Source organism: Alexandromys fortis, unplaced genomic scaffold (genome assembly GCF_014885135.2).
Source record: "Alexandromys fortis isolate MF-2015 unplaced genomic scaffold, M_Fortis_MF-2015_v1.1 scaffold_0, whole genome shotgun sequence".
NCBI lineage: Eukaryota > Metazoa > Chordata > Mammalia > Rodentia > Cricetidae > Alexandromys > Alexandromys fortis.
In genome coordinates, this window is record NW_026067949.1 from 5,837,616 (window position 1) to 5,855,729 (window position 18,114).

The window sequence follows — 18,114 nt, forward strand, 5'->3', positions numbered from 1 at the left end:
AAACAGAGATACAGGTAGGTGAGTGGATGGATGGATGGATGGATGGATGGATGGATGGATGGATGGACAGACGAGAGGTAGATGATAGATATATACATAGCTATAGATGATAGATACATACATAGATGACATATAGACATACAAGAGATGATGATAGATAGATAGATAGATAGATAGATAGATAGATAGATAGATAGATAGAGGCTCATTTTTCAGGAGTCCATATAAAGACTAAAATATACAGTCATACAACTGTCACCCACATTCAGAGGGACTAGTTTGGACCTATTCCTTCCCTGTCCAGCTAGAGTTGGTGAGCTCCCATTAGCTCAGGTAAACTGTTTCAGTGGATGTACCCATCACGGTCTTGGTCTCTTTGCTCATATTCTCATTCCTCCCACTCCTCAACTGGACTTTGGGAGCTCAGTCCAGTTCTACAATGCAGGCCTCTGTCTCTGTTTCCATCAGTTGCTGGATAAAGGTTCAATGGTGATATCTAAGATATTCATCAGTCTGATCACAGAGCAAAGCCAGCTTGGGCACTCTCTCCTCTATTGGTTAGGTTCCCAGCTGGGGTCATCCCTGTGGACTCCTAGGAATTTATCTAGTGCCAGGTTTCTTGCTAGCCCTACAATGGCTCCCTAAATCGAATTATCTCTTTCCTTGCTCTCATTTCTGTCCTTCCCCCATCTTGACCATTCTGTTCCCTCGAGTTCTCCTCCCCACTCTCCTTCTCCCCTTGTCTTCCCCTCCCACACTCCCTACTCTCCACACACCCATGCTCCCAATTTTGTCAAGTGATCTTGTCTGTTTCCCCTTTCCAGGTGGATCTATGTATGTTTTTCATGGAGTTCACTATGTTACTTAGCTTCTCTTTACAGCTAGTATCTACATATGAGTGAGTACATACCATGTTCATCTTTCTGAGTCAAGGTTACCTCATTCAGAATGGTCTCCTCTAGTTCCATCTATTTGCATACAAATTTCAAGATGTTATTGCTTTTTACCACTGAGTAGTACTCTAATGTGTAAATGCACCACATTTTCTTTATCCATTCTTTGGCTGAGGGGCATCTAGGTTGCTTCCAGGTTCTGGCTACTACAAATACTGCTGCTATAAACATAGTTGAACACAGTCTTTGTAGTATGATTGGGCACCTTTTGGCTATATGCCCAAGACTGGTATTGCTGGGTCATGAGGTAGGTTGATTCCCAATTTTCTGAGAAACTGCCATACTGATTTCCAGAGTAATTGTACAAGTTTACATGCCCACCAGCAATCGATGAGTGTTCCACCTACCCCACATCCTTTCCAGCATAAGCTGTCATTGGTGTTTTTGATCTTGACCATTCTGACAGGTGTAGGATGGTATCTCAGAGTTGTTTTGATTTGCATTTCCCTGATGGCTAAGGATGTTGAGCATTTCCTTAAGTGTCTTTCATCCATTTGAGATTCTTCTGTTGAGAATTCTGTTTAGTTTTGTACCCTATTTTTTAATTGGGTTATTGGAATTTTGATGTCTAATTTTTTGAGTTCTTTATATATTTTGTATATTTTGGAGATCAGTCCTCTGTCTGATGTGGGGTTGGTGAAGATCTTTTCCCATTCAGCAGGCTGCCTTTTTGTCTTATTGACTGGTCCTTTGCTTTACAGAAGCTTCTGAGTTTCAGGAGATCCCATTTATTTATTGTTGCTCTCAGTGTCTATGCTACTGGGGTTATATTTAGGAAGTGGTCTCCTATGCCCATGCATTGAAGACTACTTCCAACTTTCTCTACTATCATGTTCAGTGTGGTTGGATTTATATTGAGGCCTTTAATCCATTTGGACTTGAGTTTTGTTTATGGGATAGATATGAATCTATTTTCATTCTTCTACATGTTGACATCCAGTTATACCCGCACCATTTGTTGAAGATGCTTTCTATTTTCTATTGTATATTTGCTTTTTTATCAAAAATCAGGTGTTCATAGGTGTGTGAATTAATATCCGGGTCTTTGATTCAATTCCATTGGGCAACCTCTCCATTTTTATGACAATACCAAGATATTTTCATTACTGTAGCTCTGTAATAGAGTTTGAAGTCAGGGATGGTAATGCCTCCGGAAGTACTTTTATTGTATAGGATTGTTTTGGCTACCCTGGGTTTTTTGTTTTTCCATATGAAGCTAAGTATTATTCTTTCAAGGTCTGTGTAGAATTGTGTTGGGATTTTGATGGGGTTTGCATTGAATCTATAGATTGTTTTTGGTAGGATTGCCTTTTTTATTATATTGATCCTACCTATCTTAGAGCATGGAAGATCTTTCAATTTTCTGATATCTTCTTCAATTTCTTTCTTCAAAGATTTAAAGTTTTTTGTTGAACTGGTCTTTCACTTTTTTGGTTAGTGTTACCCCAAGATATGTTTATGTTATTTGTAGCTATTGTGAAGAGTGGTGTTTCTCTGATTTCTTTCTCAGCCTGATTAACATCTGTATAAAGGAGGATTGTTTGGTTTGTTTTTTGTTTTTTTGTTTTTGTTTTTCATTACAAGCTAAATTCAGTCTCCTGTTCTTGCTGTGTGACTTTGCCAAGTCAAAGCTCTGGGGTCTGTTCCAAAACAAGACTGGACTATTAGAGAATTTGTCACTATCATTGCTTCCAGCCCTAATAGACAGAAAATTTTCTCAGAACACAAGTGTGTCTTCCTTTTGCAATGTTAGAAGCAGCTGAAGGGAAGCAGTTTTTTTTTTTTATGAAAAATCACCCCTGTCTAATTGACCTGTTCCTATGTGATTGACATTCCTAGTTCAGGAAATGAAGGAACCTATGGGACATGGAGCATCTGGTGATGGAAATTCTGTTGTGAGGAAACAGAATGAGCTATAGGGTGGATAGCCTGGATGGCATGGACCTCTCTCACCCTGAAACCCAAGCAATTCTCATCCTGGTCAGATGCAGATCCACAAGAGCTACAAGGGGTGGTATACCACTCTGTAAAGCAGCTTCTCATCACTCGGGGTCCATCAAGTCAATGGATGTTTCAAAAATGAAAGGATAAGGTCAATGTTAGGCCACACTCCTGCTCTTTTCCCCCAAATCTCTTCTTCTTGGGAAGCAAGTGTTTCTTCTACTTCCATACCTGAGTCAGCATCACTGGTGCCCCAAGGTCCCTCTAGTTTCCAAGGTGGCCTTCTTCTCTTCTTGGTCATGGCCCTCAGACAACATCCATATGCATTTGCTGCCCACACTATCACAGACACAAGACAATTGTAGGTAGCAGATTTCTGCTAAAGTTTGAGGGGCAGACAAAAATATATATGTAGAGCAGAAAAAAAGCTTCAAATTACACATTAAATGTTGAACATGAAAGACATTTTCCACCCCTTTGCTATGCTATGCCAGGTCACATTTGTCACGTCTTTCTCATCAGCACCCGAGAAACCACACGGTTCTTCATCTCTCCTACACCAAGCTTCCAGACTCCTGGAATGTCCTGTCTTGCCTGGTTATCTATACTGTGCCTATCATGGCCCCTACAATGTGTGACTGAGGTGGCTGACACAGGAAAGGAACAAGAGAGTTTGCCTTCTTCAGCTATTATGTCCCCTAGTTCCTTAAAACCACAGATTCAACTCCACAAGTGAAAAGTGTGTCATTAATATACAGTACATCAAAAAGTCCCATTCTCCTCATAACTATATCCACTCATTCTGACAATTAAAAAAAATAAACATTTGCCATACATGGTGGTGCATGCCTTTAATTGCATCACTCAGGAGGCAGAGGCAGATGGATCTCTGTGGATGCAAAACCAGCATGATATACACAGTGAGCTCCAGAACATCCAGTTTTATAGAGAGGGACCCTGTCTAAAAATAATAATACATTAAATAAATACTTATGATAAAGAATTTACAAGTTACCTATACGTGGGCTTCTAGGATCCTGGGGACTCATCTGACTTGGCTTTGTTGAGATTCCAGTGTGGAATATCCCACAGTCTCACATATTTGAACCAACATCACTGTCTGGAAAGGTTATGGAACCTATAGAAAGTAGAGCTTTGTTGAAGGAAATGAATTACTGGGAAGAATTTGAGGTTTAGTAGCCTCGTTAGCCTTTGCTTCCTGACTGTGATGCAATGTGGCCATGCTTTCCTCAACATGATGGGTCCTATCCCCTTAAGTTGCTACCGTCAAGAATTTTGCCAAAGCGAGTAGTCCAGAAGAGGAACTAATACAGTCTTTAAAAGAATTTTGCCAAAGCGAGTAGTCCAGAAGAGGAACTAATACAGTCTTTAAATGGATAAATGCTTAAGAAACAATGAGCACTGAGCCACCACTCAGCCTAGGAGGATGGGCTCACACTTCCTAGAATACACCACTAAGTGTCATGGATTCGCACACCGCCTTTTCCTTTGTGCATTTGTAGAAATCCAACTACGCGTTCATCTCCATTCAGTGAACAGAAGCTTGAAATCCAGTAGCAGCGTGAGGCAGTGACAGAAGATGAAAATGTGTAAAAATTATTTGAAAAAAGAAAATATATACAAACACTGATCTGTAGCCTGGGGGGATGAAACACCCATGCCAGAAAAGGGAAAGGACCAAATGAGATTCAAAAGTATCCTGCTCTGTTTGGCACTGCTGGGGAGCTGCAAGCACTCCAGATATTTACAGGCTCCGTGTGTTCTGCTGGGAAGTGGGAGGAAGACAGATGGCTCTAGGAAGAGTGGGCGATCTGACGTCAAGCTCATGAGCCAAATGGTATTTTCCAAGTTCCACCTCTCCAGAACCCATACATGGAAACCCACAACCTAGAGCCATGGCCCATGCCACTCTCTCCTGCTCTCTTAAATCTTGAGGTCTATATAATATATATACTATAAAAATATAATCATTAAAATTTGACTAGTTGGTTAAACATGTACTGCCCTGTTAAATGTTGTAACCAGTCTTTGTCCATCAAGTAACTCCTTGAAGGCCACCACCAGATCTTCCTTCTGCATCAATCTGGCCTAGTGTTCCTCCATTTATTCAGCACATTCTTACCTGACACATTCCAGTCTGGTTGTGCCAGAAAAAAACATCAACAACAAATCACAAGAATGTCTTTATCTGCATGGGAATTTTACTCCAGAAAGACAGACAATTAACACATAAATTAGAGGAATCTGCCTCCTATTTAAAGTCTGTGTGTGATTTCTTTCACTGTCGGGCCTTAAATGCCACCCTAGATACAGGCATGATCTGTGAGAAACTCCACTGAGGGAAGAAAAGAGCGCAGATCCTCAGTTCCCAATGCCTGGCACTATTCTGCCCATATCTGCATTGCTGGACCACAGTCTTCACTTCTAGGTTCTCCTTCTAAGGTCACATTTCTCTCTGTGAGCTTCTACTATAGACAGTGTACATTGTCCACTTTATTGCATTTGGAATTTCAAGGAGATACACCTTGGCTATCTCTCTTAGGGTGTGTCCAAAAAGGTTTAACTGAGGAGAGGAGACCTATTCTGGATGTGAGAGATACCATCCTGTGCTGTAATAAGAAACAAAGAAAGGAAAAGGCAAGCTGAGTACAAGCAATCATCTCACTCTCCTTCTTGATTGCAAATGCAATTTAAATAGCTGCCTCACAATTCTTTCTCCATGCCCTTCCCACCAGAATGGGCTGTATCCTCAAGCTCTACGTCAAAACTTATTCTGTGTTACCCTGTGTCAGGTATGCTGTCGTAGTAACAAGAAACGTATTAATACAACATCCAGGACTTTTTCACTTCCGTTTCTACCATCCCTTCCTCCACAATCCCAGGATTCATAAAACCATTCCCTCCATTGTATAATACAACCACAAATCTGGTAGTATACCTGGAATTCACCAGGATGAGAAGGTACTTCTTCCTGGCTTAGCCTCTTGCTTATGCTACCACAGGAAGTAGATAACACCTTCCTTAGCACTTTTGCTTTGGGCTGTGTCTCTGTGAACCAATTAGATGCCAAATTAGATGTAATTATTGGAACTGTCTTTAAATTTTTAATAGGACCTCAAACTGGGAATAATAGAAAAGATCCTATTAGCTTCTTCTACCCCCAACAAATTCTAATGAAATGTGTGAAGGTCTAAGCCACCATCCAGGACTGACCTTAAACCCATGAGCCCAAATCCACCTCATATCCATGACCGGAGAGAATTACAGAGAGGAAGGCTTGTAACTTCGTGGAGAGATTTGGGTCTTCAGTGGCACCATGAAGTCAGAGGAAAGTGTGAGGGAGATTCCCCATCAGGACAGGAACTTAAACAGGGCAGGAACCTGGAGGCAAGAGCTGATACAGAGTCCATGGAGGGGAGATGCTAATTGGCTTTTTTCCCATGGCTTACTCAGCCTGCATTCTTGTAGAACCTAGGACCACCAGCCTGATGGACCTGCCCACAGTGTAGTGGGCCTCCCCTCCATCAATCACTAATTAAGAAAATGTTCTACAGGCTTCTATACAGCCCTCTGTTATAAGGGAACGTCTCAACTGAGGCTCCCACCTCCCTGATGACTGTATCTTATATTAAGTTGACATAAAACTAGCCAGCACAGCTTGCCTGAGCCAGATTTGAAGGGTCTTTGCCATTGAGTGACCACTTTCATAGAGGGACCATAAGGCAATGCGCTTTCCATAGAATCACAGAGTCAAAGTTTCATGTCTCATTGTTGACGAAGCTTTCCCAAACAGGTTGAAAGCTGTGTTAAGTGAAAATAGTATTTTCCTATCTTATCTTACCAAATGTAGTTCCTTCAGGAGCCATCTACAAAAGAAAAATAAGCCTGAGAGAGAAAGAAGAGTGGAGGGAGGAAAGGAGGGAAAAGGAAAAAAAAAAAGATACCATCTGCTTTTCAATCTTTTTCTTGGGGAGAATGAGAAGACAAACAGCAGTGAGTTAAGGGCCATCTCTTGTAAAGAGCCAGAAGAAAATGTGAATGCTAAGATTAAGACATGGAAAGATCGTGAAGCAAGAAGCAGGTTGTTGGACAGGAGGTCCTGATCAGTAAAGAGTTTGGGAGACATCCACAGTGCAGAGTTTGGGTCGATTAGCTGGTCATTCTAGAGTTTAAGCAGCAAACTGACATAGCTGACTTAAATTTTTTTTTTAGAGGAACATGGCATAATGTTTTTATTTTTTTAATATAATTTTTTTATTGAAAAAAAAAGATTTCCGCCTCCTCCCTGCCTCCCATTTCCCTCCCCATCTCCCCTTTCCCCCCTCCTCCCTCTCCTCTCCCCCTCCCCCCCACTCCTCTCCCCCTCCCTCTCCAGTCTGAGGGGCAGTCAGGGTTCCCTGCCCTGTGGAAAGTCCAAAGTCCTCCCCGCTCCATCTTGGTCTAGGAAGGTGAACATCCAAACTGGCTAGGCTCCCACAAAGCCAGAACATGAAGTAGGATCAAATTTTAAGAATCAGTTCTACAGTTTCCCTAAGAACAAAAGGGGAGGAGAAAGAGTGGCAGCCCATTAGAAAGACATAGGGAAAGAAAGTTCGGAAGCCTACGTAAGTACCCAGTGGTTGCTTTTCTCAAGTATATAGATTCCGGAAACCCAGGAACACCAGTGCCAGGTCCTTCTGGATCATCAGGACTACAGCAATCTACTGGACATTAGTGAAGAAAAAGCAGAAGTAAGATGCTTTCTCTGAAGAACAACATTCCCGAGAGCTGCACACTGAGCACCTACATATGTGTTGCATGTGGTCTTCTATTAGCATGAAGCCCAGAGTGACTCGCACATATGTATAATCTAATTTTAATAGAACTTCATCATGAAACTGTATTTCTCCGAGGTTTCATACCAGATTTTGAAACAAACTTGAGACATTTTTTAAAACAGTTTGGAAGATAGGAGAATTATCAAAAATAGTTTTATTTACTTCACATCAATAATTACATTGAACAATAAATCTCTGCCCTAATCTGATTTGGGGGGCTGTTTGATCCCTCCAGATCTACTGCCAGCCCTAGAGATGACCTGGAAAGACCTTCTAATTTGTGAGACTGTTTCTAGGAAACACCATTCATTCCCACGCATTTTAGCCTTATTTTAATTTTTCTATACATTGAGCACTTGTCTAATGCCAGGCACCACCGTAAGTTCTTTACATACATTATAACAATACATCATTTTAATGCCTCTTGAGGAAAAGAGTCATTATTTAAAATCATTCTGTTGTGTTTTGCTATGGTATTTTCCAGATACTCTGAGGGCATTGCAAACTGAAAGTTTGTAACAACTGTGATGAACAAGTTCTACAGACATGAGTTTCTTCCCACAGTTCAGGTGGTTTTTCATGTTATTTATGCAATAAAGTCTTTTTTATGAAGGCTGTGCATTGTGTTTTAGAAATTATACCATTTTACCATCACTGAATTGGAGAACAGTATAAGAACAACTTTGGAATGCACTGGGAAACCAAAAAACAGACTCATCCTATTGAGATAATTGCTTTGATACACTGGTCAGGAGCAAAACCCATTATGTCTCTCAGGTGTGCCCGCATATCCCTCTATATGGCTAAAACAACTGAACTACAGAAGGTTTCTCACATAGGTGATCAGTGGTACCACCCTCTAGTGGTAAAACTGGAGAGGTGGCTTGGTGGGTAAGAGCATTTGCTCTTCTTGCAGAGGACCTGTGTTTGTTTCCCAGCACCCTCATGATGGCTCACACCTGTCCTCAATTCCAGTTCCAGGGGATTGGGCACCCTCTTCTGGCCTTCCTAGGCATCAAGCACATACATACATACAAGCAAAATGTTTGTACATGCTTCTATAATTTAAAAAAAAAAACCAGTGGGTTTTGACCCTCACCTTGGATTCCCACCACCGATTAGCCCCAGATTACCAGATACCAGATGCCTGCCTGTGCATCCCTAGTTCACTGTCATGTGCCTTTTCTGTCTACCATATGTACTGGCTTGGATCATTGCTTGCCATCACCTCCCATGGTCTGCTTGAGAAATCCAGAGCCTAACCCAGGGCTTTACCCAGCCTCTCCATTTCCCTAAAAGTACTAACTAGATCCAATGACACTGATGTCCCGGGTTCACTTGCACTGGCTGATAAGAGTCAGTGGTGAACATTATATACCAAATTAATATCAGTCGTGATAGGAATATTTACACAAGTGAAATTGGCAAGAATTTGGAGAGGAGCATTGTAATTATGAGCACACAGCTTGTGACAGACTGTGAAATAGCAACAAAACGTCTCTTACCTTGGGCAGGTGAATTCCACACATCTCCATCAATAAGACTTTCTAAATTGCCAAGAACCCAACAAAAGAAGCTCCAGTTGTAATTATTGACTCAGAAACCAGTTCTACTTGGTGAAAATACAAGTATTTCCTCCCAAGCAGCTCGGCTTCTCTCCTCCATTAAGGGAAGCAGGCTAGGAAACTTTTGCATGCCTGCCTACGTTCTGCTGAGCTTGCAGTTTTCCCAGGAGGAGAAAACCAGTCTCAGGTGGTGAGCATCAAATTGCTTATTGGAACAGCTGTTACTCTCAGCTGAGTAAGCAGGAAGCTCATAGGTTACACTTTCTTGCCATGAGCTGCAGCCAGCTAAAAGTTGGTGTCATGATAGAAAATAAGAAAGAAAAGGGAAACAAAACATTTGATGGTGTCATATGAGCCACAATGAGAAGCCCCATTGATGCTCTGAAATACGGTGTGGATAAAGGACAGAGAATGGAGAGAAGAAAGGCCTGCCTTGGCTCTGTCATGAGTATGTCATGCTATGGGTAGGAGAATTCTAGAAGGAAAAGTTGTAGTAAATAGGAGAGGACGTTCTAGAGGCTGAAGAAGAAAAGATATTGCCCTATGATATAAGCTCAATTACCATTTTAGCATATTTGCTTGCTTATTGAATGATTGCTGGACACCTACTGTGTGTCCTGTGCAATATTAAACACACTTGTGAATGACAGAGGCATCGCGCCTGCCCTCACGGAGAGTGCAGTTCAGTGGGAGCTGAGACATCAATTATATGCTACTAAGTTTGGGTTTGGTTATAATAAAGAAGATTGGTGCATTGTGGAAAAATAACAGGAAGGAGTAACTGAGGCTGCACTAACCCAGGAAACAGAGACTAAAGCCCCCCGAATGTCCATCACCTTACAGAACCCTGCTCCTAGAAACAAAGGACAAAGTGGCTTCACGTCCATGGCAGATGGGTTGACGGCTTGCTGAGACTCTTGGGAAAGTGCAAATGAGCCAGGTGGGCCACCACAGTTTGGGAAGCCCCAGGCCAGTGTTCAAATCCTAACTCCTACGTGTGAAATACTGAGGAAGTTACTCAACCTTTCAAAGCTTAGAATCTTCATCACATACAGGGGCAGCATGAATGCTGAGCTTACCGTCCAGGTTTTCAATTTGTATAAAATTCACTCGGGGCAGAGGACCCGTAATGTTGCTTGACCCACAGCAAGTGCTCAGTAAATGTATAGATGCCTTACAATAATGTTATATTAACAGATACAGGTTCCCTGAAACTCTGCACACCGGCTACTTGGTGAGTGTGTGTCAAACTATCTGTCAGCAAAAGGATCTAATGGGGCTTACCAGCCCAGTCCAGCACGAGGCCTTGAAAGTGCTTGTGCTGAGCATACACGTTCACAGTCAGCATTTATTGGGGTAGAGCAAGATGCACAGGGTCCCTCCCAGCTTCCCATTGCTATTTCACCCCCAGTGTAGCTCTCACCTCCACTAGGTCTGTATGTTCCCCAAACATCCCAGGGCTTTCTGTTTCGTTGTTTTCAATAAATACCAATAGAACGTGGTATTTAATTTGTTTATCTTTGTCAACTCTTCCTTTAAAACAAATTTATTTAACTGAAAAAAAAATAATCGTTGTCCATGATATATCAAATTGGTATGAGGAAACATATGGCCACCTCTGAAAGTCTGAGTCAGAAAAAAAAAATCAATGTGATTGCTACCAAAGCTTCACTAAAATGTGCCACCCTGCTGATCATCCATCTGCTGATGCCTGCAACTGTTCACATCTGCAATACTTCTTTCCACATGCTGAGTCTGCAGTGGGAGCAAGAAGCTGTGGTGTTTGCATCCCTTGCGCTTCTGCTCACCTTTAGCATCCAGCATCAAAGAATGTAGCAAAATGTAAGGCCCACGATATGCTTCAAATTAGCACGGCGGGTCATCGTGGATTTGTTCCTCTGCCAGACCTTCCAGGGAACTAGTTCACCTAGTAATGTGACATGACTTAGAGAGTCATAATCACTGTGACAACATAAAGGGAATTAGTTAAAATCTAATTAAAGCCATGTGGATAACAAGCCGAACTGTGCGTTTAGCATCTTGTGTTCTTTGTTGCTGGGTTGACAAAAAAAGAAGAAGATGCTTTGTGGCAAACACAAGGGTGCCAATTAATAGAGAGCATCGCACCCTGGTCTGAGATCATCCTATCAAAATTGAGTTCAAAAGGAAACGAGAGCCGCTGAGATGGCTAAGCAGGAAAAGGCGCCTGCCACAAAGCCTGATGACCTGTGTCCAATCCCTGAGACCCGTGCCAACTCCTGAAAGTTGTCCCCTGACCTCCACACATGGTATCCAAGTGCCCCCCGACACACACATATAACAAGTAAATGTAATTCAACGTTCTAAAAGGGAATGGGATTTGTAATACTGGGGCCTGACAGCTTCCACTCCCCACCCAATCTTATGCAGAACAGAGAGAGAGGACAAGCATGGAGGTCTTCAGAACTTAGAGATGGGAAGCGGTGAGCCAGGGTCCTAGTTTGTTTTCTATCGATAGGATGAAACACCACAGCCAAAAGCCACTTCAGGAGTGAAGGGTTTATTTCATGAAGCAAAGTCAGGACACAGAGTAGAAGCAGAAAATAAAGCTAAGGCCATAGCGAGAGGCTGATGAAAGCTTGCTGAGCTACCTCTCTTATACAGCGCAGGACCACTTGCTCACATCAATCAAGAAAATGCCCCCACAGAAAGGCGACTCCGAGAGAGACAATTCCTCAATTAATGTTGCCTCTTACTAGATGACTCTAGCTTGAGCCAAGTTAGCAAGAACATCAGCACCACCTGTGGTTACTTCTTACCGCATTGCTGTGACCACAAATCTGATAGACCGGAAAGAAGGAATGATTTGCTTGGGGTCACAGTTTCAGAAGGTTTCAGTTCATTGTGGCACATGGGGAGCAGAAATGTGTGGCAAAGCCAGGAAGCACACTGAGCCATGAGCCAGGGTCTGGTACATCCTCCAAAAGCCTGCAACAGTGACCTACCAATGAGACCCCACTTCTTAAAGGTTCACCAGATTCCCCAAATAGTGCCACCAAACAGAGAACAAGTGTTGGAAAAATGGGCCTGTGGGTAATATCTCACATCCTAGTGGAGTAGCAGATGGCCACATTTCCCCATGCTTAAGAAGCACCTTGGAGCACTAGATGGAAAGCTTATTTGGGAACTTAATCGAAGACATTTCACATTTTAGCTAGCACCTTTCAGCACTAAAGTTACTTCCAGTCAAAATATGCTTAGTTACAATAGAAGATGAGGGAAGACATCATGATATTATGTAAGCATCTTGTTCCTCATTCACCTTTCCTCCCCACTTTTAGCATCCATGGGTGGGCCTTTCTGAACTAATTTGTGACTATCACAATTACAAATGGCAATTTCGGATTCCTACATTTGCTGGGATTTACCGTTTCTGCCTTTGTTGGTATTTTTAATTTTGCTCTGTGTTTCTTACTTGGAATTTGTTGTGTCTTCCTCGCCCCTTTTTACATGTTCTATTTGAGATTTTACTCATAAAAGGAGCTCACTGGCAGCATTTATTTTATACAACAGGTGAGATCTGGTATTGCCATTTATGTGTAATGCTCATATTGTTCCCTATTTGACGGCCGATAGCCCCTTCAAAATGACTTCTTTATCTTTCATAATGTCCTTACTTTCTGGACAATGCAATGCTCCAAACTGATCCCCAGACGCTTCTCTAAGGAGCCTCTTAGTGTTGAAAAGCATCACCCAACCCTAAGCATGAGAAACATGAGACAAAATAAGAGGGTTGCTTTAACAAACAAGCTTGTCTTCCTCCACGTTCTCAATGTCCTAAAAGGCAAAGAAAAGGTAAAAAGTGTCCCTGCTAAAGAGAATGCTCCCCAGCCATGAACAAAAATGGCAATACCTGACCATCGCTAGGATCATGGTCAGAATTTTTAAATTCTGTACTGGAATACTTTTTAGACAGAAGGTCAAATTTGAATAAGGACTACAGATTAGATAATTACATTGCAATGCTAATCTTTCAGATTTTGAGGGAAAGCAAAATAAAGCAAATATGTTCGTATATGCTGAAAGGTATATAGAAATTCTTCGTGGCCTTCTGATAAATTTTCTCTAAGTTTCCATTTATCTCCAAATGTAAAGTTTAAAACTTTGGCAACAGGATATCAAGGCAAGTGTCTAATACATAACATAGTCTAGGCACAAATGATAGTTTACACATGTGGACCAGGCCCAGATATCAATATATTTACTTTAATAATACACTTGAAGTATTTGTAGTAAGTACATCTAACCCACAATTTCACAGATATTAGTCCCCATTGATTCTAAGTGTAAAGAAATCAACCTAAAGACATACATGGAGTCATGATAACACAAATGTGCACAAATGGCAAAACGTTGTGACTGCTCACCAAGACTGCTGCCCTTTAAGGACACAGGGACACCAAAAGAAGCAGTGCTAAACCAAGAGCCCTTGTCCTTGTAAACAAAACTCCACACCAGTGTCTTAAGTAAACTTATGTTTGTTCATAAAATGGGCATACACATATTTGTCTATATAGTTGTCTGTGATGACTTTAAGACAATATTGACTAGGACAAGGATTGTTGCCCCAGTGAGGCAGTTCTGGATGCACATAGAGCCTTCTGAGAAGGGCCAGCATTCCTCTGTTTATCTTAACATTTGCCAGTTCTTCCATGAGCTAGCCAACCAGTATAGGAATGGCCCTCTTCTTGCCTCCACTTCCAAGTCCTTCCTGAGAATGAGCCTCTCTTCGCTTGGCCTTTCTGTCTACTGCAGTGGTTCTCAACTTTCCTAATGCTCCAATCTAGTTTCTCATGTTATGGTGACCCCCAATCAAAATTATTTTCATTGCTACTTCGTAACTGTAATTTTGCTAAAGTTATGAGTCATTACAAATATCTGTGTTTTCTGATAGTCTTAGGCAACCCTTGTGAAAGACCATTAGACCCCCAAAGAGGTCTCCATTCACAGGCTGAGAAATGCTGATCTATTGGAAGAGCAGGACACAGAACTCAAAGCTCTGGGCAGAAGTTTTCCAACAGCCAGCTCCAGAATTAGGTCTTTTGCAGATGACTAGACTTCCCTCATCCTAGTTATTGGTCCTGAGCTTGGAATGACTCTCCAGTTCCCTGGACTTTTGACCACATGAGGAGTGATGTTTTTAGCATTTGACTAAACCATTCCAACGCAGATGCTTGTTTGATTTCATATTCTTTTCACTCACTCATAATTCCCTTCTCCTTTGTTTCTTTTCTTTTTCTTTTTTTTTTTTTTTGGTTTTTCGAGACAGGGTTTCTCTGTGGCTTTGAAGCCTGTCCTGGAACTAGCTCTGTAGACCAGGCTGGTCTCGAACTCANTTTTTTGGTTTTTCGAGACAGGGTTTCTCTGTGGCTTTGAAGCCTGTCCTGGAACTAGCTCTGTAGACCAGGCTGGTCTCGAACTCACAGAGATCCGCCTCCCGAGTGCTGGGATTAAAGGCGTGCACCACTATCGCCCGGCTTTCTTTTTTTTTCATTGAGACATTATGTCACTCAGTGGTTCAGGTTAGCCTTGAACTCACAGCAATAAAGACACTCAACAACAGATAAAAATATCCCAAGTCAGAAATGTATTTAGTATTTATTTAGTATTTAATCTACCAAACAACACAGTCGAGCAACATACTGTCCTGTAGAGCATTAACTGTACTCTTGTGATCACATGGCCAGCCAAGAGCTCCTGCAAGAGGGATGGAGGTAAGGGAGATAGAGAAATGTATTGTGTTGCTTACCACTAATCCAGGCAAAGATCCAAACTCAAAGTACAGTTTCTGCTTAATGAATATAGCTTTCACAGCATCGTAAAGTTTTAAAACAAATCCTAAGTCAGAGACCATCTGTATGTATTCCTTCCACTCAAAAGTGAACGTGAATTTAATCTATAAACTCTCAATATTAAACATAATGATGAAGCAGGGCTGCCATTATTAAATTTTAATTTGTATGCAAGCTATCGGGCATCCTCGTGAAAAAGCAGGGTCTGAGGCAGTAGGTCTGATCAGTAGGTCTGGTGTGAGGCCTGACACCCAAAATTCCTAGGAAGTCCAGAGCTGCTGTTGCTGCTGCTGCTGCTCATGGATCTCTCCGAGTCTCGGGGAACAAAGGCCCTGGGGAGATGGCTAACCCACAGCAGGTTCCATCTCCAGCTCCTCCTGCTCCTGCCAACTCCTCATTTTCTAAAAGGAATTGTTAGCAGAAAGAACTTGCTAAGAAAAGTCAATCAAAAGATGACAAAGAAAAGTGTAAGAAATTCACAGCTCTACATGAGAGAGGTTGATTAGGGTCAAAGGAAGATATATTTAAACCTAATTAAGATAAAGGGTCCCTCATTAGGCTGAGAGAAATTCTAAAAGTAAGAGCTCTGAGGAGACATCGATTTCTGTCAGAGTCTTGTCAGGAAGATGTTGCATCAAGGGAGCGTGCTGACAGCCTTGAAGAGTGACAGTCCTTACTGTAACTCATGAGGTACTTTTAACACCATAGAACTCGGGAAATAATAACAGATTACACGGATAAACTGTTTTAGATTTTACAAGATCCCTTAACGCTCATTAACACATTGCAGTCCTCGTTTCTTCAACCTGTTATTTATTGGTCTCATCAACCTGCAATCCTCCTAGAGGCCGGGGACCTGTCTCCCTCATGCTCGTGTCCTCAACAGTGGGCAGAAGTCTGTCATTCAGCAGACATGTGAGAGAAGTACTGGCTTGAAAAATATTTTTGTGAGTTCGCAAACACTTATCATATTTAAATCCCATTGGTTTGGTGTCATATGAGAATTATTTTATCTCTAAGAAAGAAGAAATGTTGCCATTTAAATTTTGGGTCTTGTAGATTGCAATGTATGTAGCAATTTCAGAGATGCTAAAACATGAAGATCAATGTGCACATTGAGATTGAGGAACTAGTGGTCAGAAAGATGTCTCAGTGGCTAAGAGTGCATACTGCTCTTGCAGAGGACCCTGAGAGCTTCGCAACAGCCACATAGGGTAGCTCACAACTACCTGCAACTCTAGCTCCAGGAGACCCAACTCCCTCTTCTGGCTCCCAATGGCATCCACACTCAATGTGCAAACACATACAAACAGATATATGCACATACACATAAGAAAGAAAGAAAGAAAGAAAGAAAGAAAGAAAGAAAGAAAGAAAGAAAGAAAGAAAGAAAGAAAGAAAGAAAGAAAGAAAGAGATAAAATAATCCTTTCAGTTGAGAAACTATAATAGTGGGGCTTGGCTATGAAGTCATTCACCCACTTCAGACGTGAAATGAATACATGACCACAAATTGGGGTTACTGAAGATGTCATCAGAAAGAAGGTTAGATAAATTGGGACAAGATGCTTGTTTATAAATTCAAAGGCTTTGGGGAGTGTGAGACTCTTTCTTAGATTGCAATCAAGGAAACAGTTCTCTTTCCTGCCATTAAACCAAGAAAGCAAGAGAACCTTTGAGATGCTCCTGAAGGCTAATGGCCCATTAATAGAAGGAACACTGAAAGGTGGAGAGGACAGAAGAGGAGCAGGAGAAAGGGAGTGGTGTGGGAAACAGAGATGCCATTAATATATCAAATTACTCATGACTGTATTAGAGAAGCCTTGCCTTATGGAGACCCAGTGAATGAAGATGCTTGTAGCCACTGAAGACAAAGGGGTTGGAAACTCTGCCACTGACATAAAAGCCCAGACAGAGCAAATGTCCTTCCACTTTATACTAATATGTTTCAGGAGCCAGTTTAGGGATTACCAAAGGCAGCCCTGATAGTCAAAGTTAATTGCAGTGGGTAGGACCCCAGGAAACAAAAGAAGAATGATCCCCAAGTGGGGTATCCCTTGTGAGTGAGCTGCATGTCACCTACTTGCATGTCATAATTCAGAATATGTATAATTCAAAATATCGTACCCAGTTGCATGCCGTAATTCAGAATAGCTGTCACACACCATGCTGTGCAGCCATGGCCTGAGGTAAAATTTATTCAGACAGGTTCATTCTAGAACTGCCTTGGGACCAGTTATTCCATTACGATATGTTTTGGTCTCCTCATCTGTCTGTAGAGGGGTGAGGGCAAGCACACATATCTTCTTGGTGTGGTCATCAGATAAGTTAGGACAGGAGAACCTCTTAGAGACAGTCCCTGGCCAGTAGCCATTGTTCAGCGAATGTCCTTAATTTGTAACCATTGCTACTTGGAATATAATTTTATACAGATTATCATGGTGGCATCATTCAGCATCATTGAAAGAAGCTAGCTCTGCCAGTAGCATTCCACAGTGTGTGTGTGTGTGTGTGTGTGTGTGTGAAGCCAAACAATGGCTTCCTAGGTCATTCTCTACCTTATTCTATGAGACAGGATCTCTCAGTAAACCTAGAACTCATTAATTTGTTTTGACTAGTGAGCCAGCAAGCCCAGAGATTCTCCTTCCCAGTGCTAGGGCATGTGCCGTATGCCGGCAGCCTTCCCTCTTACAATGGGTTCTGACAATCCCCGCTTAGGTCCTCATGCTCACACTGCAAGTACTTCAGTGATCCTCACATTCACCAATGCACACTCTCAAATTCCTGTCTCAAAATTAGAAAGTAAAATATGGGTTTACATAGGCAACAGGAGAATTCTAGAAAAAAAAATCTGATTACACAAAGCCTATGTGGGCGCCCCTCCCCACTGCTCATGAAATAATCTCACTGCATCTCTCAGGAACCCAAGTCCTCAGCTTGCATCACAGCCGCCTGTCTCTCCTTTCAGGGTACACAGGGTGCACTGT

General features: G+C 41.9%; 1 protein-coding gene across 1 annotated transcript in view; it reads left to right on the top strand.

Annotated features, from left to right (window-relative positions):
• The first annotated feature begins 3,340 nt into the window (after positions 1-3,340).
• Lap3 (leucine aminopeptidase 3) overlaps positions 3,341-18,114 on the top strand; it is a 229,968-nt gene continuing 215,194 nt past the window's right edge. The window contains exon 1 of the mRNA XM_050149614.1: positions 3,341-3,351. Within this exon, the coding sequence (XP_050005571.1) occupies positions 3,341-3,351 (11 nt within the window). The remainder of the gene's footprint in view (positions 3,352-18,114) is intronic.